General features: G+C 36.5%; 2 protein-coding genes across 2 annotated transcripts; both read left to right on the top strand.

Annotated features, from left to right (window-relative positions):
* Positions 1-1087: 1087 nt before the first annotated feature.
* Positions 1088-7482, top strand: LOC116117738. Its single transcript, XM_031403755.1, is given in 7 exon segments — positions 1088-1381; positions 1557-1665; positions 1795-2204; positions 2354-2930; positions 5953-6039; positions 6144-6617; positions 7430-7482. Coding segments are annotated over 7 exon segments (2004 nt in total).
* A 4572-nt stretch (positions 7483-12054) lies between these two features.
* On the top strand, positions 12055-12737 carry LOC116117721 (ankyrin repeat-containing protein NPR4-like). Its single transcript, XM_031403735.1, has 2 exons — positions 12055-12081; positions 12171-12737. The coding sequence occupies exons 1-2, from the start codon at positions 12055-12057 to the stop codon at positions 12735-12737; spliced, it is 594 nt and encodes a 197-aa protein (XP_031259595.1).
* Positions 12738-17596: the final 4859 nt, after the last annotated feature.

The following is a 17596-nucleotide window of genomic DNA, read 5'->3' as shown; positions in this document are numbered from 1 at the left end:
ACTAGTTTAGTTTACATGGGCCCTTGAATAATATTGATTATTCAAAGGGTAGCATATTAAATTCGTGGGGTCCCTTTATAAAATAAGATTTTATTGGGCTTGGAAGTGAAAAATAAATAATTGCAAAATAGCCCAAGTATATATAAGTGCAAAAGGTTGCATTTTTGTTCATTATTCACTTGTTCACTCAAACACAAACTAAAAGCTCTCTCTCCCTAGCCAAGGCCACTCTCTAATCCTCTCAAGGTGGTGTTAAAGTGTGGAGGTTTCATCCTTTTGAAGCTAATCTTCATCAATCCAAAGCAAAGGAGTAGGTATAATCTCATATCCAAGCTTTGCATGTAAACCGTTTTTTTTAATCCATGCTTTCATGCTTTCATTCTCCATCTCCACCACTCTTCATGCATGCTGAATCTTTCAGAGCCGAGCTTCACTGTGTTCAAACTTGACTCGGTTAACAAACCGAGTTCGAGTCGAGCCGAGCCGAGCTCTAAACGAGCTTTTACCGAGTCGAGAGCCGGCTCGGCTCGTTTAGAGCCCTAAAAAGATCCCCATAAGAGACTTCTCTAGTCAATGTAAACGACAGAACTAGAACCAAGAGCCAAGCGATCCCATCTCTTAATATCCCGCTTTGAACTTTCTCAGAAAGCAGCGGTGTCAGTTTCTTCAATTATATGAATAAAGTTTAGTGTGTAGGCATTGATCAGTCCAATTGCATACGTGGGTCACGTCAGTTCCTTAAGATTTTAATAACTATGAGCCACAAGAAAACGAGGCAGCATTAGTGAAGTTGGTGGAAGAAGATCGCAACCATCAGTTTTCAAACATAAGAAAACAACTTTACTCTTTGTTTCAACTTTTGCTTTTGACATTCCAATCATTTTACGGCACTACATGTTTTGATTTATAATTCATCTTGTTCTTGGTTATAGTTGCTTGGAGGTTTAAAGTCTTTTATCTGATTGAGCTGCTCAGAACCAGAAACAGTGATGTCCTAACTCCTAATAAAGCACCACATTCTTTTGTTGTTCTTTTTGTTATACTACTGATTTTGCTTGTTCTCAGGTAGTAATTTTCATTGAAGATAATGATATTGAACAATCTTCCTCCATCACAATATGGGAGGGGACTTTCAATTCAATCTCGTTTCCCTGAGATCAAATCTGTTGTAAATTCCACTTGCAAGTCTTCTGGGGAAGATGACACAAGCTTAGCCATATTTTCTGACGATGACTTGAGCCTGAAAGATGCTTTTGGGCCAGCAACATTTGATCATGGCCATTATGAATCTTCCTTCAATTTTGCCTCTGACATTCAACACTCTCATCAAGCTGTAACAAGCCCAGTAGACTTTCTGGAAGCTAAAGGATTTGATGACCATGTCGTTTTAGATCCATCAATTTGAACCTTTCATGATTCAAGCAATCAAATGCTCTCTGTTTCTGCAGAACCAAACACACGAGCAGTAGAGACTGGTATGCTATTGCAAATTTCATTCAATTTCCTCCAATTAATACTTATGTAAATTATATGATGGAGAAATAAAAATACTCCAGCATGGCTCTCATTGTCTTGCTATTTTTTTCCTTCATGTATTGGCACGGAAGCCTTCAGCATTTGTAAGTGGAAGTCAGATTGGAATTTGGCAGAGGTGCATTTACTCCTGTTAGTAACTCTATTACAGGCCATTTCTCACTGCCATTACTCTTGCAGACTAATCGTTATCTGCCTATTTATTCCTCCTAAAAAATAAAAGATTTTGGACAAAGAGGTGACTGTGTCCTGCACATTCAGTTCCACGTTTCAGGGCAATCCTTGACAAAAAGTTGATGCATCTTCAAGCTTTAGAATTGGTGAAGCAACTGTGGGTGCAAGTGTTGTTGCTAGATGACTTTAAAATTGGAGAACTACATCTGAAACCTTCAAGGCTGTTGTTTACCACTGCAGAGTTGGGGAATGTTGAATTCATAAAAGTGCTGATTCGGATGTATCTTGACCTTATTTGGAAAGTAGATGATCACAGTCGAAGCATATTTCACATTGCAGTGTTGCATCGTCAAGAAAACATTTTTAATCTGATTCATGAGATTGGCGCTCATAAAGCTTTGATAGCAGCTTATGAAGATGAAAATAACATGTTGCATTTGGCTAGAAAGCTTGCCCGTGGAGCTATGCAACTTAGACGAGAGTTGCATTGGTTCAAGGTTAATAATTACTTTTCAACCATAAAACTTGCACTTCACAGTAATTAGTTTTGTTGGGAAATACCATGTAAATGAAGCAAAACCTGAACTCAATTAACCATTTTCTTTCTGGGTTTGAATGTTGATGAACTATCTTTTTGATATGGCAGGAAGTCGAAAAAGTTATTCAACCATCTTAGAGAGAAACCAAAAATTTCGAGGGTAGGACACCTCATATTTTGTTTTCGGAGGAGCATAGAAGACTTGTTCGCGAAGGGGAAAAGTGGATGAAAGACACTGCATCTTCATGAATGGTTGTCGCAACACTTATTGCAACCGTGATGTTTGCTGCAGCCTTTACTGTACCAGGTGGCAATAATAATCTTACAGGGAAGCCTGTTTTTCTACATCACGGGTCATTTTTGGTTTTCGCCATATCGGATACATTGGCACTATTTTGCACTGCCACTTCAATATTGATGTTCCTCTTCATTCTCACCTCGCGCTATGCAGAAGAAGATTTCCTGTATTCATTACCAAACAGGCTGATAATAGGGCTTGCAACTCTCTTCATCTCTATAGCAACCATGATGGCAGCATTTGGAGCCACTCTTTTCATTGTTCTAAGTGATGACTTTGCATGGATAGCCATTCCTATAGCCACTATTGCTAGTGTTCCTGTCACCCTGTTTCCTCTGCTCCAATTCCCCCTTCTTTCTGATATGATTAGTCATTTGTATGATTTTAGTATTTTTTTCTAGTTCAAATCATCACTTGTAATAGCTCATTGCAAAACAATCTTTTCATATGTATTGGAAATGTTGAGTAATGAACAAAGATTCATTTAATTTATCAAATCATGATAAACAAATCCCAACTTTTGCTCTAATTGCTCAATCACTCCAACGTAAAACCTCTGATCATGTAACCAACTTATAAACTTCATATTAAGTTTGCTTCATTGAAACCAATGCTTGATACCTATATATTGTTAGGATCTCACATTGAGATGGAAAAAATAAGGGCATGTGGTTTATAAGGGCTTGGGCATCATTCATTGGCAAGTCGGTTTTCTAAGGAGAGTTCTACCTAAGTTCACAAAAGGACAACTGCCCAACCCAATTCCCATCAAAGTCCCACTATCTAGCCCAATTTTTATCAATTTGAGAGTGGGTTCCTATCAAATGGTACCAAAGCCAAACCTCACCGATGTTTCGGAAGGGGCGACTTGGGACATTAGGCTATGGCCAACGATGTTTTGGAAGGGGCTAAGAAGGGAATTAATTTGGGAGTGGGTTCCTATCAAATGGTATCAGAGCCAAACCCCATCCAAGCCCATGTTACGACCGTCCAGAGTGGGCCAATGAGCCCATGTTATAGAAGGGGCGACCTGGGAGAGTAGGCCACCCAGAGTGAAGTCATTTAGAGTGGGCCAACGAGCCCATGTTACGGAAGAGGCAACTTGGGAAAGGGCTACCTAGGAAGGGAATATACGAATAACCAAACTTGAAAGAATTTATTGAGTAATTTAGTAAAGAACTTGGAAAAACTTTGATATATCCCACATGGGAATTTAATTATACCTAATATTTCTTTATTAGGAAGATACAGATTGCAGAAACCCCGGCATTCATCTTAGGAAATATTGTCATCATTCAGCATCTCCTTTTCTTTGACAGAGAATATGTTATTTATGACGCTGCTTGACTTCATGACTTCCTTTATGAGGCCTTGAACCACATATACTTCTCTTACTCTTCACTTCCAGCCATTTGAGCCATACATTCTTCTCTTACTCTTCACTTCCGGCCAATTTAGCCACATATTCTTCTCTTACTCTTCACTTCAGGCCATTTACGCATACATTCTTCTCTTACTCTTCACTTCAGGCCATTTGAGCCATATATTCTTCCCTTACTCTTCACTGGAGGCCATTTGAGTCATATATTCTTCCCTTGCTCTTCACTTCAGACCATTTGAGCCATATATTCTTCTCTTACTCTTCACTTCAGGCCATTTTTTTCTTCTATAAATTTAGCTAGCTCCATATTGTATCCAAGGTGACAAAAGAGGCAAGTAAGTGCAATCATCCTCACAACAATAGTTCAACCCATTTCTTTTTCTTCTTCTTCTTTGATTTGTAGAGTCTTAACTTAAACTCATTATTTTTGTTCTTTCAGCTTGCTACATCTGCATATATAAGATTATATATTGAATTTATTATATATAAGATCTTGAAGTACTTGAGATGAATGATTGTTATTCTAATCTTCTTCTTCTTTCATTTGTAGCCTTAAATTAAACTCATTATTTTTGTTCTTTCAACTTGCTGCATCTGCATATATAAGATTATATACTGAATTTATTATATACAAGATCTTGAAGTACATGATATGAATGATTGTTATTCTAATCTTCTTCTTCTTTGATTTGTAGAGTCTTAAATTAAACTCATTATTTTGTTCTTTAGGTTTGCTGCATCTACAAATATAAGATTATATACTGAATTTATTATATATAAGGTCTTGAAGTACTAGGGATGAATGATTGTTATTCCAATTAATATTCATTACCAATTTGAATCCAATTAGAACATAAGGTTCATATTATGCTGCAAAATTCCTTGTATAATACTTATAAAGTTCATTGCAGATTTATCACGAATAAACGAGAAAATAAATCATAACAGATTACGTTGCTGCATCAGGATGCACCTCGGCTGAAGAAAAAGTTGAGATTGTGATTGCTGCACCTAATAAAAAAATGGATGGTACGATTTGACATTGCAATGAATGCTGCATCTGTTTTGTGCCCCTTTTTTTTTTTTTTTTTTTCGGGTAAGATGCATTTTTTGAATACCATTTTGGTGTCTAGGGGCAAATGTAATCTACATTTCTTAAGTTCGCGTTAATTTTTTGTTTCCATTAATCTCTCTTGTTTTTATGTAATCATGAAGTGCTTATGAAGTTTGAGGGTTAAAAATAGATATTAAATTTTGATTGAAGGTTAATTTCACAAATTCATCTTTCTATTCTTGATTTACTCTATATTATAAGAAAGCCTTATATACATAATGTTACACTAAAGTATTTAGCGGATGATTATATATCACATCAATCCAAGTAAAATATATATATTTAATCATTAGATTTTTGAATTACAATAAAATGTACCCAGGACTTTCTCATTTTAAGATGATCACGTGTGAAATTGAATCTTTCAATAGTAAACACATTTTTTTTTTTTTTTTTGTTATTATCAAATTCATATAAATCAAAGGCAATGAATATCCAATTTTTTTTATTTTTCAATTTTGGGGGGAAATTGATATGTTACTTTAAGACTCTTTGTTCTTTAAGGAAATAAAGATAAAAGATTCATATTAGCACACAAGATATAATTATATAGTACAATGTAGACATTCATTAAAACTTTGATAACAGACCATGTGATCATCTTATTTATTTTGTAGGACGTCCCCGATATCTTCACCTAGATATATTGGTGTCACTTATTGCATTTATTATTTCCTTTGTAATTCCAGAAAAAAAATATATATTTATGGTTAATAATCTATCCATAAATGCAATTTTTTAAACTTAATTAAAAAAAAAAATGTTTTAATAGGTCATAATGGTCTATTCAATAAATTTGTCAAGAGGAATTACAAATATGACAAAGTTAACATAAAGAACTTTTTATATATCAAAACCCTACATGTAACCTTGTTAACTGTACTTAATTATCTTCTCTTAATTTTAATCATCAGAGTTTAATGTGAACATACCGGTGGACTCTTCCACCATAGAAGAAGAAACAGTGCTGCTGCTGCAAAATTCTATCTCATTCTCAAAAGGTAAAGTCTTTTTTATTTTATTGATTGATTATAGGCTATAGCATCCCTTTTATTATGTGTAGCAAAATTTTATTCATAAACTTGTTCTTTTTTCAACTTGACAGAAATTGAAAGGAGAAGTAGACACCGCAAATTATACAGGGCTGCATTGAAAGGTGATTGGAACACTGCTGAAAGTATTTATAAGGAAGATGATATTGATATACCAGTTAAGCTATCAAAGGATCGGGACACTGCTCTCCATATTGCAGCTACAGCAAGGCGCACTGGTTTTGTGAAAAAGCTGCTTGGACAAATGAATAAAGAGGATTTAGCCATACAAAATAATGCCGGCAATATGGCTTTTTTTCTTGTAGCTGCGTCGAAAAGGGTTGAAAATGTCAAGGCTATGATGGAGAAGAATGAAGACATAGTAAAGATTAGAGGAGACAATGGAATGTTACCGCTTCACAAGGCAGCTCTAATTGGAGACAAAGAGACGGTAGAATACCTTTATGAAGCCATTGGAGATGAGATATTAGATCATGATAATGATCGCTTCGAATTGCTTATCAGCCTCATAAACCGCGGTTGGTATGGTAAGTAATATTGGGCGCATTAGACTTTTAAACATTCATTGGTAACATAAATATCTGATAAACCATGGTTTGTATGGTATGTTTTAATATTCGGGCTACCAAATTAGACGACTTTAAAAACTTAAGTCATCCTCTAATTTTTGTTCCCCTCCTGTACTTGCATTTCCAACAAATAATGAAGGGATGGTAGCATATATGGAGTGAGTCCCGTAGTCAAGGATTTCAATTTAACCAAACTATTACTTCGATGGATTACAAGACCTGAGAGTTGCAGCATCAGATTATGGACAAATAGATTCAAAATTTGTGTAGTACCATTAATTGTTCAGTACACTAAGTTACTTCCTCTTCTTCGACTCCATTGCTTTCCCTTGGCAGAAAAGAGTACGTTTGTGTGGCTGGAAAAGAGAGCTACTTACATATGTAGAGCGCACCACATCAAAAAGGAGACGCCATTGTTTCTTAGTGAACAAAAGGACTGGTATAGAAGTGATTACAGTAACAACAATAGGAACCCACAACACTCCATCTCTGAAAACAATGAAAATAGTTACACAAAACACTACCATCATTGCTACTATTGATAATAAAAGTGTTACAGGTCCAGCAACCAGCTTTTTTTGGCAATTGTGAGAGGAAATCTTCTTCTGCATACCGGGTGTTGAAGGTTGGTGTTGTGCTGGAAGTATGATTTGCTGAAAGTTTGAAGCTGTTTTGCGGTTGTGGATGGACGTGCATGGTGCTGTTCTAGAGTTCAGTAGTTTAAGTCCTTATGCAGATTTTAGTGTTAATTTTTGAATTTGTTGACTCAGCTTATTTTGTAATGAAGTTGTTAGACTTGAGTGGTTTAGCTGAGATTAAGTGAAAGTTTCTGATAGTTGTTGAAACAGTAAGAAAAAGTATGTTATATGCAGACTTTTGTCTAATGAAATTGCAGTCTAGTTTTTCATTCTTTTTCTCTTTTCTTTGCACAACCGGCATTAACAAAACACTAACATGGTATCAGAGCTTCATTAACCAACTATCATCCAAAAAATTCACTCAAAAAACTCACCCCAAATCACCATCAAACTTCCATCTTCCCAAGAACAAAACTTTCAAAAACTGCAACCAGTTTTTACATGGCTACTCAATCAGCTTCTCTCTCACCTCTAGTGTTCAATGGAGACCAGTATCACATTTGGCAGTTAGAATGAGAGCCTATCTAAAAGGGCAAGGGGTGTGGCAGTATATGGAAGAGGAGAAACAGCCACCGCAGCTTGGTCCAAACCTAACCTTGAATCAAATGAGGATGTATGAGGAGGAAATTTCCAAAGCTCCAAGAGCTCTTTCTCACATACATTCTACAGTAACAGACCTTGTATTTACAAGGATAATAGCATGTGAAACTGTAAAGGAAGCTTGGGATAGATTGAGAGAAGAGTTCATAGGAAGTGATACAACCCGAAACATGCAAGTCATGAACTTGCGCAGAGAGTTTGAAATGCTGAGAATGTAGGAGGTAGAGAAAGTTAAAGAGTATGTAGCTAGACTCATGAGTGTGGTGAACAAAATCAGGTTGTTGGGAGTTGAGATGAGTGACAAGATGATAGTTGAGAAAGTGTTGGTCAGCCTACCAGAAAGATTTGAGTCTAAGATATCCTCCTTAGAGGATTCAAAAGATCTCTCCCAAATCAGTCTCACTGAAATGGTTCATGCCCTACAGGCCCAAGAACAAAGAAGGTTGATGAGGCAGGAGGACTTAAATGAAGGTGCTATGTTGGCTGCTCAAAAGGGAGTAAATATGCAGGGAAGTAATAGAAAATATGCTGGAGATAAGAGAGGAAAAGAGAAGGCCGGTGGTTAGTGGGGAAGGCAGAGTGGAGGAAGAAATTATCCACCATGTTTCCATTGCAAAAAGAAGGGACATCCGGACAACAAGTGCTGGTTCAGGCCTGGGATTCAATGCAGGGGATGCAAGCAGTTTGGCCATATTGAAAAAGTGTGCAGGAACAAGGCTGCACAGCCACCACAGCAAGCACAAAGTGCAGATGACCAGTAGCAGAGCAGAGAACCAGAACAGTTATTTGTAGCTTCATGCTACTCAATGCAGACTAGCAGAGATGTTCGGCTGATAGACAGTGGATGCACTAACCACATGGCAGCAAATGTGGAGAATTTTGTTAGGCTGGACAGGACCTACAGCTCCAAGGTTAAGGTTGGAAATGGTGACTATGTGGAAGCAAGAGGAATTGGAGATGTGGCAGTCCAAACTTAGGCAGGGACTAAGGTTATTTCTAATGTTCTATTTGTACCTGAAATTGCACAAAATTTGTTAAGTGTAGGTCAAATGTTAGAGAGAAATTATACCTTGCATTTGCCAAACCATTCTTGCATTATAAAGGATAGTGAGGGAAATGAATTGTTGAGTGTAAGGATGATGGGTAAAAGTTTTCCTCTAGACTGAAAAAAACCAGAAAACTCAACATTAATCACCAAGGTTGAAGAGTCTGAGTTATGGCATAGAAGACTTGGACATTTTCACTACCTTGGAATTAAAGAGCTCAAGTCAAGGGAGATGGTATTATACCTGCCTGAGACAGAAGATAAGAGGACTTTGTGCACAGCCTGCCAGCTTGGCAAACTCAGCAGGCCATCATTCCCTTCGGATCAAGCCTGGAGAGCAAGTCACAAGCTACAATTGATCCACTCGGATATGCGTGGTCCAATGAAGACATAATCTTTAAATGGCAGCAAGTACTTTGTACTCTTCATTGATGATTTCTCAAGGGTGGCTTGGGTTTATTTCTTGAAGCAGAAAAATGAAGTGGCTGCTGTGTTCAAACAATTTAAGTTGCTGGTGGAGAATGAAGCTGGAACCTTGATCAAAACAGTAAGGAGTGACAATGGAATAGAGTACACTTCAAATGAGTTCAAGACAATCTGTAGCCTAGCTGGAATTCAGCAACAGTTCACAGCACCATACACCCCTCAACAGAATGGTGCTTGTGAAAGAAGAAACCAAACCATTATGGAAATGGCCAGGTGTATGATGGCTGGAAAGAACCTCCCTATAGTGTTCTGGGCAGAAGCTGTTAATACAGCAGTTTTCCTACTGAATAGGTTGCCCATCAGGGCAGTCAAACATCAAACACCAATTGAGGCATAGAGTGGAGTCAAGCCAGCGGTAGGGAACCTAAAAGAATTTGGAAGCATAGCCTATGTGATGATCCCAGCTAGCAAAAGGTCCAAACTGGATGACAAGGCAGAAATTGGGATATTTATAGTCTATAGCAGCAACTCTAAAGCTTATAGAGTTTATGTTCCTGAGTCCAAAAGGATTGTAATCACAAGGGACGTAAAGATTGACGAATGTGGAGTCTGGAAATGGGAAGAAAAAATGGTTGATGTGCAAGCTGAATCAAGTCAGGATGAGAGAAATGAGGGTCTAATTCAAGAGGCAGATTCTGATGAGGAAGAAGAACATGCTGTTAGAGGAACTAGAACTCTGGCTGATGTGTATGAAAGGTGCAATGTGGCAGTGGTGGAACTAAGGTGCTACCTTGATGCTGCAAAATCTAAATTGTGGGAGGCTGCAATGCAGGAAGAACTCAACATGATCAATAAAAACCAAACCTGGAAGTTAGTACCAAGACCTGAAACAAGGAAGGTAATTCAGGTGAAATGGATCTTTAAGTTGAAATTTAATCCTGATGGCTCAATCCACAAGCACAAAGCAAGGCTGGTGGTTAAGGGCTTTGCACAGCAACCAGGCATTGATTTTTCAGACACATTTTCCCTAGTAGCCAGGCTTGACACAATCAAGATGTTACTGGCTCTTGTAGCCCAATTTAACTGGAAAATTTTCCAGCTGGATGTCAAGTCAGCATTCCTGAATGGGTGGATTTCAGAGGAGATTTATGTTGAACAACCTAAGGGCTACAAGGTTGAAGGTAAGGAGGATTATGTGTACCTGTTGAGGAAAGCCTTGTATGGCTTGAAGGAGGCACCTAGAGCCTGGTACAGCTGAATAAATGACCATTTGGGCAGCCTTGGTTACTCTAGAAGCCCAAATGAGCACACACTCTACATAAGGAAAACTGGAAGGGGAGTGACTGTGGTCTCTCTCTATGTTGATGACTTATTGGTGACTGGAAGCAATCTTGAAGAGTTGGACCAGTTTAAGTCAGCCATGCAAACTGAGTTCGAAATGACTAACTTGGGATTGATGAAATATTTTCTAGGCATGGAGATAAGGCAGGCTACAGGTGAGATTTTTGTGTGCCAACAGAGGTATGCAACCGAGCTTCTCATGAAGTTTGGAATGGACAACTGTAAATCAGTGGATACACCTCTGGTTCACAACCTGAAACTGAGCAAAACAGACAATGGAGAAAGGGTAGATGAAGGGAAATACAGGAGTTTGGTAGGAAGTTTGTTGTATTATACAGCCACCAGACCTGACCTTATGTTCACAACAAGTTATCTCTCAAGGTTTATGAGCAACCCAAGTGAACTGCACTTTAAGGCTGCAAAACGTGTGCTGAGATATGTAAAAGGAACCATCATGTTAGGCATCTGTTTTAGGAAGGCTGAAAGTCTAAAATTGTTGGGGTACACTGACAGTGATTGGGCTGGATCCCTGGATTATGCAAGAAGCACCTCTGGTTATGTGTTTTACCTGAATAAGGGTGCAATCAGTTGGCTGTCAAGGAAGCAGGAGACTGTGGCACAATCTACTGCTGAAGCTGAATATGTCTCTACTGCAGCAGCAGTGAACCAGGCTGTGTGGCTGAGGAAGATGTTGGATGATTTGCACAAAGTGCAGGGTGGTCCTACGTTGATCCTATGTGATAACCAGTCAGCTGTGGCAATGGCAAAGAATCCTGTACTCCACGGCAGAACTAAGCATATTAAGATTAAGTATCATGCTGTTAGGGAAGCTGAACAGTGTGGAGAAGTAAATTTGGTGCACTGCAGAGGGGAAGATCAGGTTGCTGACATTATGACAAAGACATTGTGCAAATCCAAGTTTGAAGCCTTTAGGCTAAAACTTGGTGTTTCCAGCCAAAGCACCAAGGTGGAGTGTTGAAGGTTGGTGCTGTGTTGGAAGTATGATTTGCTGAAAGTTTGAAGCTGTTTTGCGATTGTGGATGGACGTGCATGGTGCTGTTCTAGAGTTCAGTAGTTTAAGTCCTTATGCAGATTTTAGAGTTAATTTTGAATTTACTGACTGAGCTTATTTTGTAATGAAGTTGTTAGACTTGAGTGGTTTAGCTGAGATTAAGTGAAAGTTTCTGATAGTTGTTGAAACAGTAAGCAAAAGTATGTTATATGCAGACTTTTGTCTAATGAAATTGCAGTCCAGTTTTTCATTCTTTTTCTCTTTTCTTTGCACAACCAGCATTAACAAAACACTAACAGACCCGATATTGAATCGCCTGCAGCATCTATAAAAATGGTAATTGAGATGGGCTGGTTCAAGGTGAATATTAATTTACTCCTCTCTTTCGTTTGAAAAAAATTATATTTCTTTCCCTTGATTGATAGATATTTTATAACCAACGATTGTAGAAAGTGAAGAGAATTTTGCCTTCAGTGGTAGCTGAAGAAGGGAAAACTGCTAGAACTATATTTACTGAACATCACGAAGAGTTAAGGAATAAAGCTGATAAATGGACCAAGAATATTGCAAATGCATGCATCATGGCATCAACACTTATTGCCACCGTGGTTTTCGCTGCACTTTTCACTGTACCAGGTGGCACCAATGAAGAAACAAAGACTCCACATTTTGTTCGAAGAGCTTCCTTCATAGTTTTTGTAATATCAGATACTATAGCTTTATTACTATCAAGTTTCTCCTTAATAATGTTCACAGCTGTTATCTCTTCCCGATGTGAACACGCAGATCTCAGTCGCCCGGTGTTTGAAGATTTGAATTGGGGATTAAACTTACTTCTAGTCTCCCTAGAAGCAATGATGTTAGCGTTTGTTGCAACTATGTTCATTGTCTTCAAAGATAGGTTTCTATGGATGCCTATTCTTCTTACAGTAATGGCTATTTTCGCAATCTTCATGTACGTGGGTAAAACTTACAGTGTCGTTGTACAAGTGTTTCATGTCGTTGCAAAAGTGTAGCATTCTATCCATGAAAACTGGCGGTGGTAACGTTATTTACTTACCTTACCTCAATGTAATATAACAAATGAGTCACTCATTGTTTGTTATCATGAATGTTATAAGATGTAATACTTATATTTTTCAGTTTTATTAAATCTGCAGTAAATTACCCCATTGTGGCGCTTTATATTCTGTCTTATTAGAACCATGTCTTACTAATTAGATTGATTGTTGATCATATGATGAATGGTACTACTATGTTACCTTTATTTGGCTTTCCTTAAAATAATAATAATAAATAAATAAAAACCGATAGAATATTATGATTAAATTTTCAATTCTATAACTAAAAGTGGCAGTTATATTGATATTTCAGTGAATAAATCTTATTGATTATTATATTACCTTTATATCCCTTACAGTATACAATATTATTAAAAATTAATTTTCAAATTTATATTAAACGCATTTAAAATACTTTCTAATACATAAAGGTGTTGCTTCAAACTTAAAAAAGGTTAATAAGATGAAGTATGGAGAGGAAACACAACTCTCTGTTTTGCTGCAGCATTTGGGATCAAAAAGATTCACAAGAATGGAACAAAATGTTGCCAGCAATTCGAGACAAAGTGGAAGCAACACCTTTATGTTAGGCCACACAGAATTTAATAGTCTGCCATCTCTATTTTGTGATCGAAGAACAGGATAATGTTGATTTAAAATCTAAAACAATAGTTATAAACATGGGTTAGTTAATAATATTGACCACTGTGAGGTTTTAATTTTTAGTAGAAGCATTAAAAAGATCGTTAGGTAACATGTAACTCCATGACGTAAGCCTCCATCAATATATATTGAGATAGCACAATAAAATTGCCATTATATTGAGAGATCACAAGAAAATTGCCATGAAATAATCTTATCACTTATTTAATTGTCATTTGCAAACAAGTCAATAGAGCTGACAAAATGGCATTCAATAGTTCATACGCTTTACATCGACTTATAATTTTATCTTTTACAATACTTATTAATTATTTAATCACTGTTTATTTTATTAATTATTAATTGTTGAATGCCATGTGACAATTTATGGTAAAGCACATGGCAGTTTGACAATCAACCGTCAGAATTGGTACCTTTCAAATTGAATCACATTATCTTTTGATGATCTAATAGAACAAATATTAATTTTATTTAATAAAATTAATTTTTTTAATTAGTATTTGTTAAATAAATTTGCAAGGATCACAGAGGATCGGGATCCTGGTTTGTAACAAACACTCCGCATTATTGATTGTTCTATAATTTGCAAAGAGGTCAAAAACAGAGCTGGCAACTCAGTAGCATTTGTTAATTAATTCATACTATGTTTCTATATTAATTAACTTATAATTTAATTTATTTAACAACACTTATTTTATCATTAATCAACAACATCCTACTGGGAAAGTCAGACATTAATTCTATATATTTGCTCTAGCTAATAATTGAATTGTCTCTTTAATTTTGCCCTGCTACATGAAATCAAAAAAATATTATCTTTAGACATTAAACCCTAAACTCTAAACCCTAAATATGATCGACATTGATCGATCTTTAGAAGAATATTTTTCTTAGCATTATTTCGCTTGACACTCATCTTGCTTCAACCATCTGCTAAGTCACTCTCTAATGTATAAAATGGAACTTAACAGAACCATTCATCACTTATATTTTAAAATGCTTCATAAAGCGTGCAACCCATGCATATGATTATACGGACAAACAAGTTTTTTCTGAAAAATTGCTTAGAATAAGCTTCTTCTTAAGCGGCAACAAAACACTCAAACCGCAAGCCGACTTGCAAATGTTTCTCTCTAAACATGCACTGATATTATTTAAAATTCAAACCAAAAATTTAAATTCATCTTCTGTTACATTAAGGTAAAAATTTCTCAGATAAAGTGAAAGTACAAAGAGAAAATACTATCCAGCAAAAAGAATTAAAATTCTACAGCTAAAACTAAGGAAATTACTTACATGTGCTCTAACTAAGATGAGACTTTTTCGAAGGTAGGGGATCATTTTCTCATATTAATGTGTCCAAAAGTTGTCTCTAAATGTAGAGTTTTACTCAAATCCATGACAAATGATCTATACAATGTGCAAACCTAACCTAACCTAATTTCGTCTGGTACTATATAAGAATATAAGATCTTTGATGTTATCATAGATATGCAATGATATAATAATTAAACACAGTACTTCTCTATGTACTTAACAAAGCCTAAAAAATATCTTTATTTCATCACTAAATTCAGGCACATTCTTCCTGCATTGCATTAGAGAACATATCTAGTGAATTCCAGTCTTGTTTCTGTTATTGGATCTACAGTAAACAAAACTCTGATCAGTTTAGGAAACTCCAAGGTGCTGACTCCTCCACTGAACTACTTATATATAAAGGGAGGTTATTCTTATCATTTTAGGAATAATTGTATTCCTATGCATCGTTCTTTTAAGTATTAGTATTTTCTCAAGAGTGATCAAATGTACTAAGAAACCATCAAATAAAGGTGAGTCAAAATTTCTCAAAATCTCAACCGAAATAAAGAGACATCAAATTTGACATTAACAAGAGTCTAATTCAAGGACCCAGACCTTCCCATCGAATCTCTACCCCAGCCCAACTTTATGTTGATTTTGCCATAAGATTGCATGCCTTTAATAAGCCTGACCCATCTTGGACCCAATTTCAGTAGTCGCATAAGGCCTACCAGAAGCTAACTACAACAAGCTCTTCCAATTCACAAATTTGGTTATTCCTATCTTCTGCTCAAACCATGCCTAACTATACAGCCGTTTGTAAAATGTTTATTGCACTTTATAGTACTTTCTTCAATATGTGGGATTCTGCAGATTGCAATCTCCACAAACTTACTAAATTTGATCGTTAAGGAGAAGAGAATTATTTAAAAAAAGGAAAGAACAATTAGTGTGGCTCATTTGAAACAACCAAAAGTTTCATATTTAGAAGAATTTGATGCTATTTTCTCTTCAGATTTATCTTGCATCAGCCATTTGCTATGCCACTTTCTAACATACACAACTGAACTTAACAGGTCTACAATTGAATGTTTGCACAAGAAAATAATTGTAGAATTATGATATGATTTTGTACTTTTAAGGTTTTTCTATCTGTTTATTATAAAACTGAACTTATTTGGAATTGTTATTCATTTGATTCTTCGTGGCCCCAAGATCATCATAATATGGTTCAAAGGAAGAAGAGTCAAGAGTCTGACTCGGCCAGTGAGTTCCCGAAAAAGGCAAGCCAAGGGAGGACATACAAAGTCACCAACATCAAGGGTAGCGCGCATGCATCATTTGATGCTTTCTAGAAGTTACTTAGAACCCAGAAATTTAATATGATCGTGCTGTTACATCAAGGCAAAATTTCATTAAACAAAGTAAAAGTACAATGAGAAAATCCTCTCAAGCAAAATAACTTCAAACTCCATAGAGAACCCCCTAACACTTAAGAAAATCCAAAACTAAAGAAAGGACCGACCTGTGCTCCGGCTGAGATGAGACTTTTTCGAAGGTGGCAATGAATCATCTCCACTTGATCGTCCCCATATATCGTTTCTGCGTTTTCCTGTTGCTCTTACTTCAGATGTTTTTGGCTCAACTTTTTGGGGTTCGCATTTGTTAGCTGATTTCACTTCAGGGGATATCGGCTGCTGAGCTATTTTTCTTCCATCTTCTTCTTCATTAGAAGGAGAAACTTCCTTTAAACGAGTAACTACATTGCTCAAATCCTTCAATGCAGAATCAACAACTGCTTTAAGCTTCTTAATTTCCTCATTTCTCCAGCCAGTTGATCCCTCAGCATATTTCTTTCCGCCACTACTTGCTCATGCTCTGTTAAATATAACAATTTTACTTAAAACTAAAACCTTTTTATTCCAATTAAAAAAAAGCCATGATTTACTAAAGATTTCCCTGAGAAAAAGCATCCTCCATTTTGATAACTGAATTGAAGAGCAAAATTCAAGTTTTAATCCAACTGAACAAAATTTTCACTAATTCTAAATGAAAAGCAGTTCAGCAAATGTTCCAATTGCGATTCTGACCTTCAATGCCGGCGTCTTGAGCCTCGAACAGTGTTTCCTGACCGTGACGGAGACTGAAGCTCGAAGTCGGTGTCGGACTCAATGAACGACATCGGCGAGTGGGTCTGAGATTTTCTCGCTTGAACGCCGTCGATCTGCGGAGAGCAGGGGTCGAAGAAGAGGGTGTGCGAAGAGCGGTGGAGAAGTTGACGGCGTTGGTCATGGAAGCAGAGGATGAAAGCTCAAATGTAGACCTGAAGAGATATTGTTGTGATCATGTGTAGTCCGATTTGGAGAGTCAAAAGTTTAATGAGTCGGTCAGAATGTTTCCATATTTGTACGGTGGAAGAAGAATGTTGAGTGTTGACAAGTGAAGAAGACAAGCATAGCATCTGAGTCAAAAGTTACATTAATATTTTGTTGTTATGGAAACGGAGATAGAAAAAAAANCCTATTTCTTAGTTGGCTCCGCCACTGAGTATTCTTTGAATTTCATGTAACACCGTTTCTATAAATTTGGTTTCTCTTGCTAAGCTAGAGATTTATCTACAGAAATTTTATTGAAAAATTTGATTGATCTTAGAAAAAATTGAACATTAGTTAAGATGAGTTTTCTTTGTTAATATTTCTACCATAAACCAGACTCTTAATCATTGGTTTTAAAATCCCAACATTTAAAAATCTCCTTCAAGAAATTTAAATATTATTCATTGAACAGTTGTCCTTTGATTCAATGTGAACATTACTGAACACGTTTATTATTTAAATTACTGTCTTATA

Source organism: Pistacia vera, unplaced genomic scaffold (assembly GCF_008641045.1).
Source record: "Pistacia vera cultivar Batoury unplaced genomic scaffold, PisVer_v2 Contig1238, whole genome shotgun sequence".
Classification (NCBI taxonomy): domain Eukaryota; kingdom Viridiplantae; phylum Streptophyta; class Magnoliopsida; order Sapindales; family Anacardiaceae; genus Pistacia; species Pistacia vera.
This window is presented reverse-complemented; position numbering and strand designations above follow the sequence as displayed.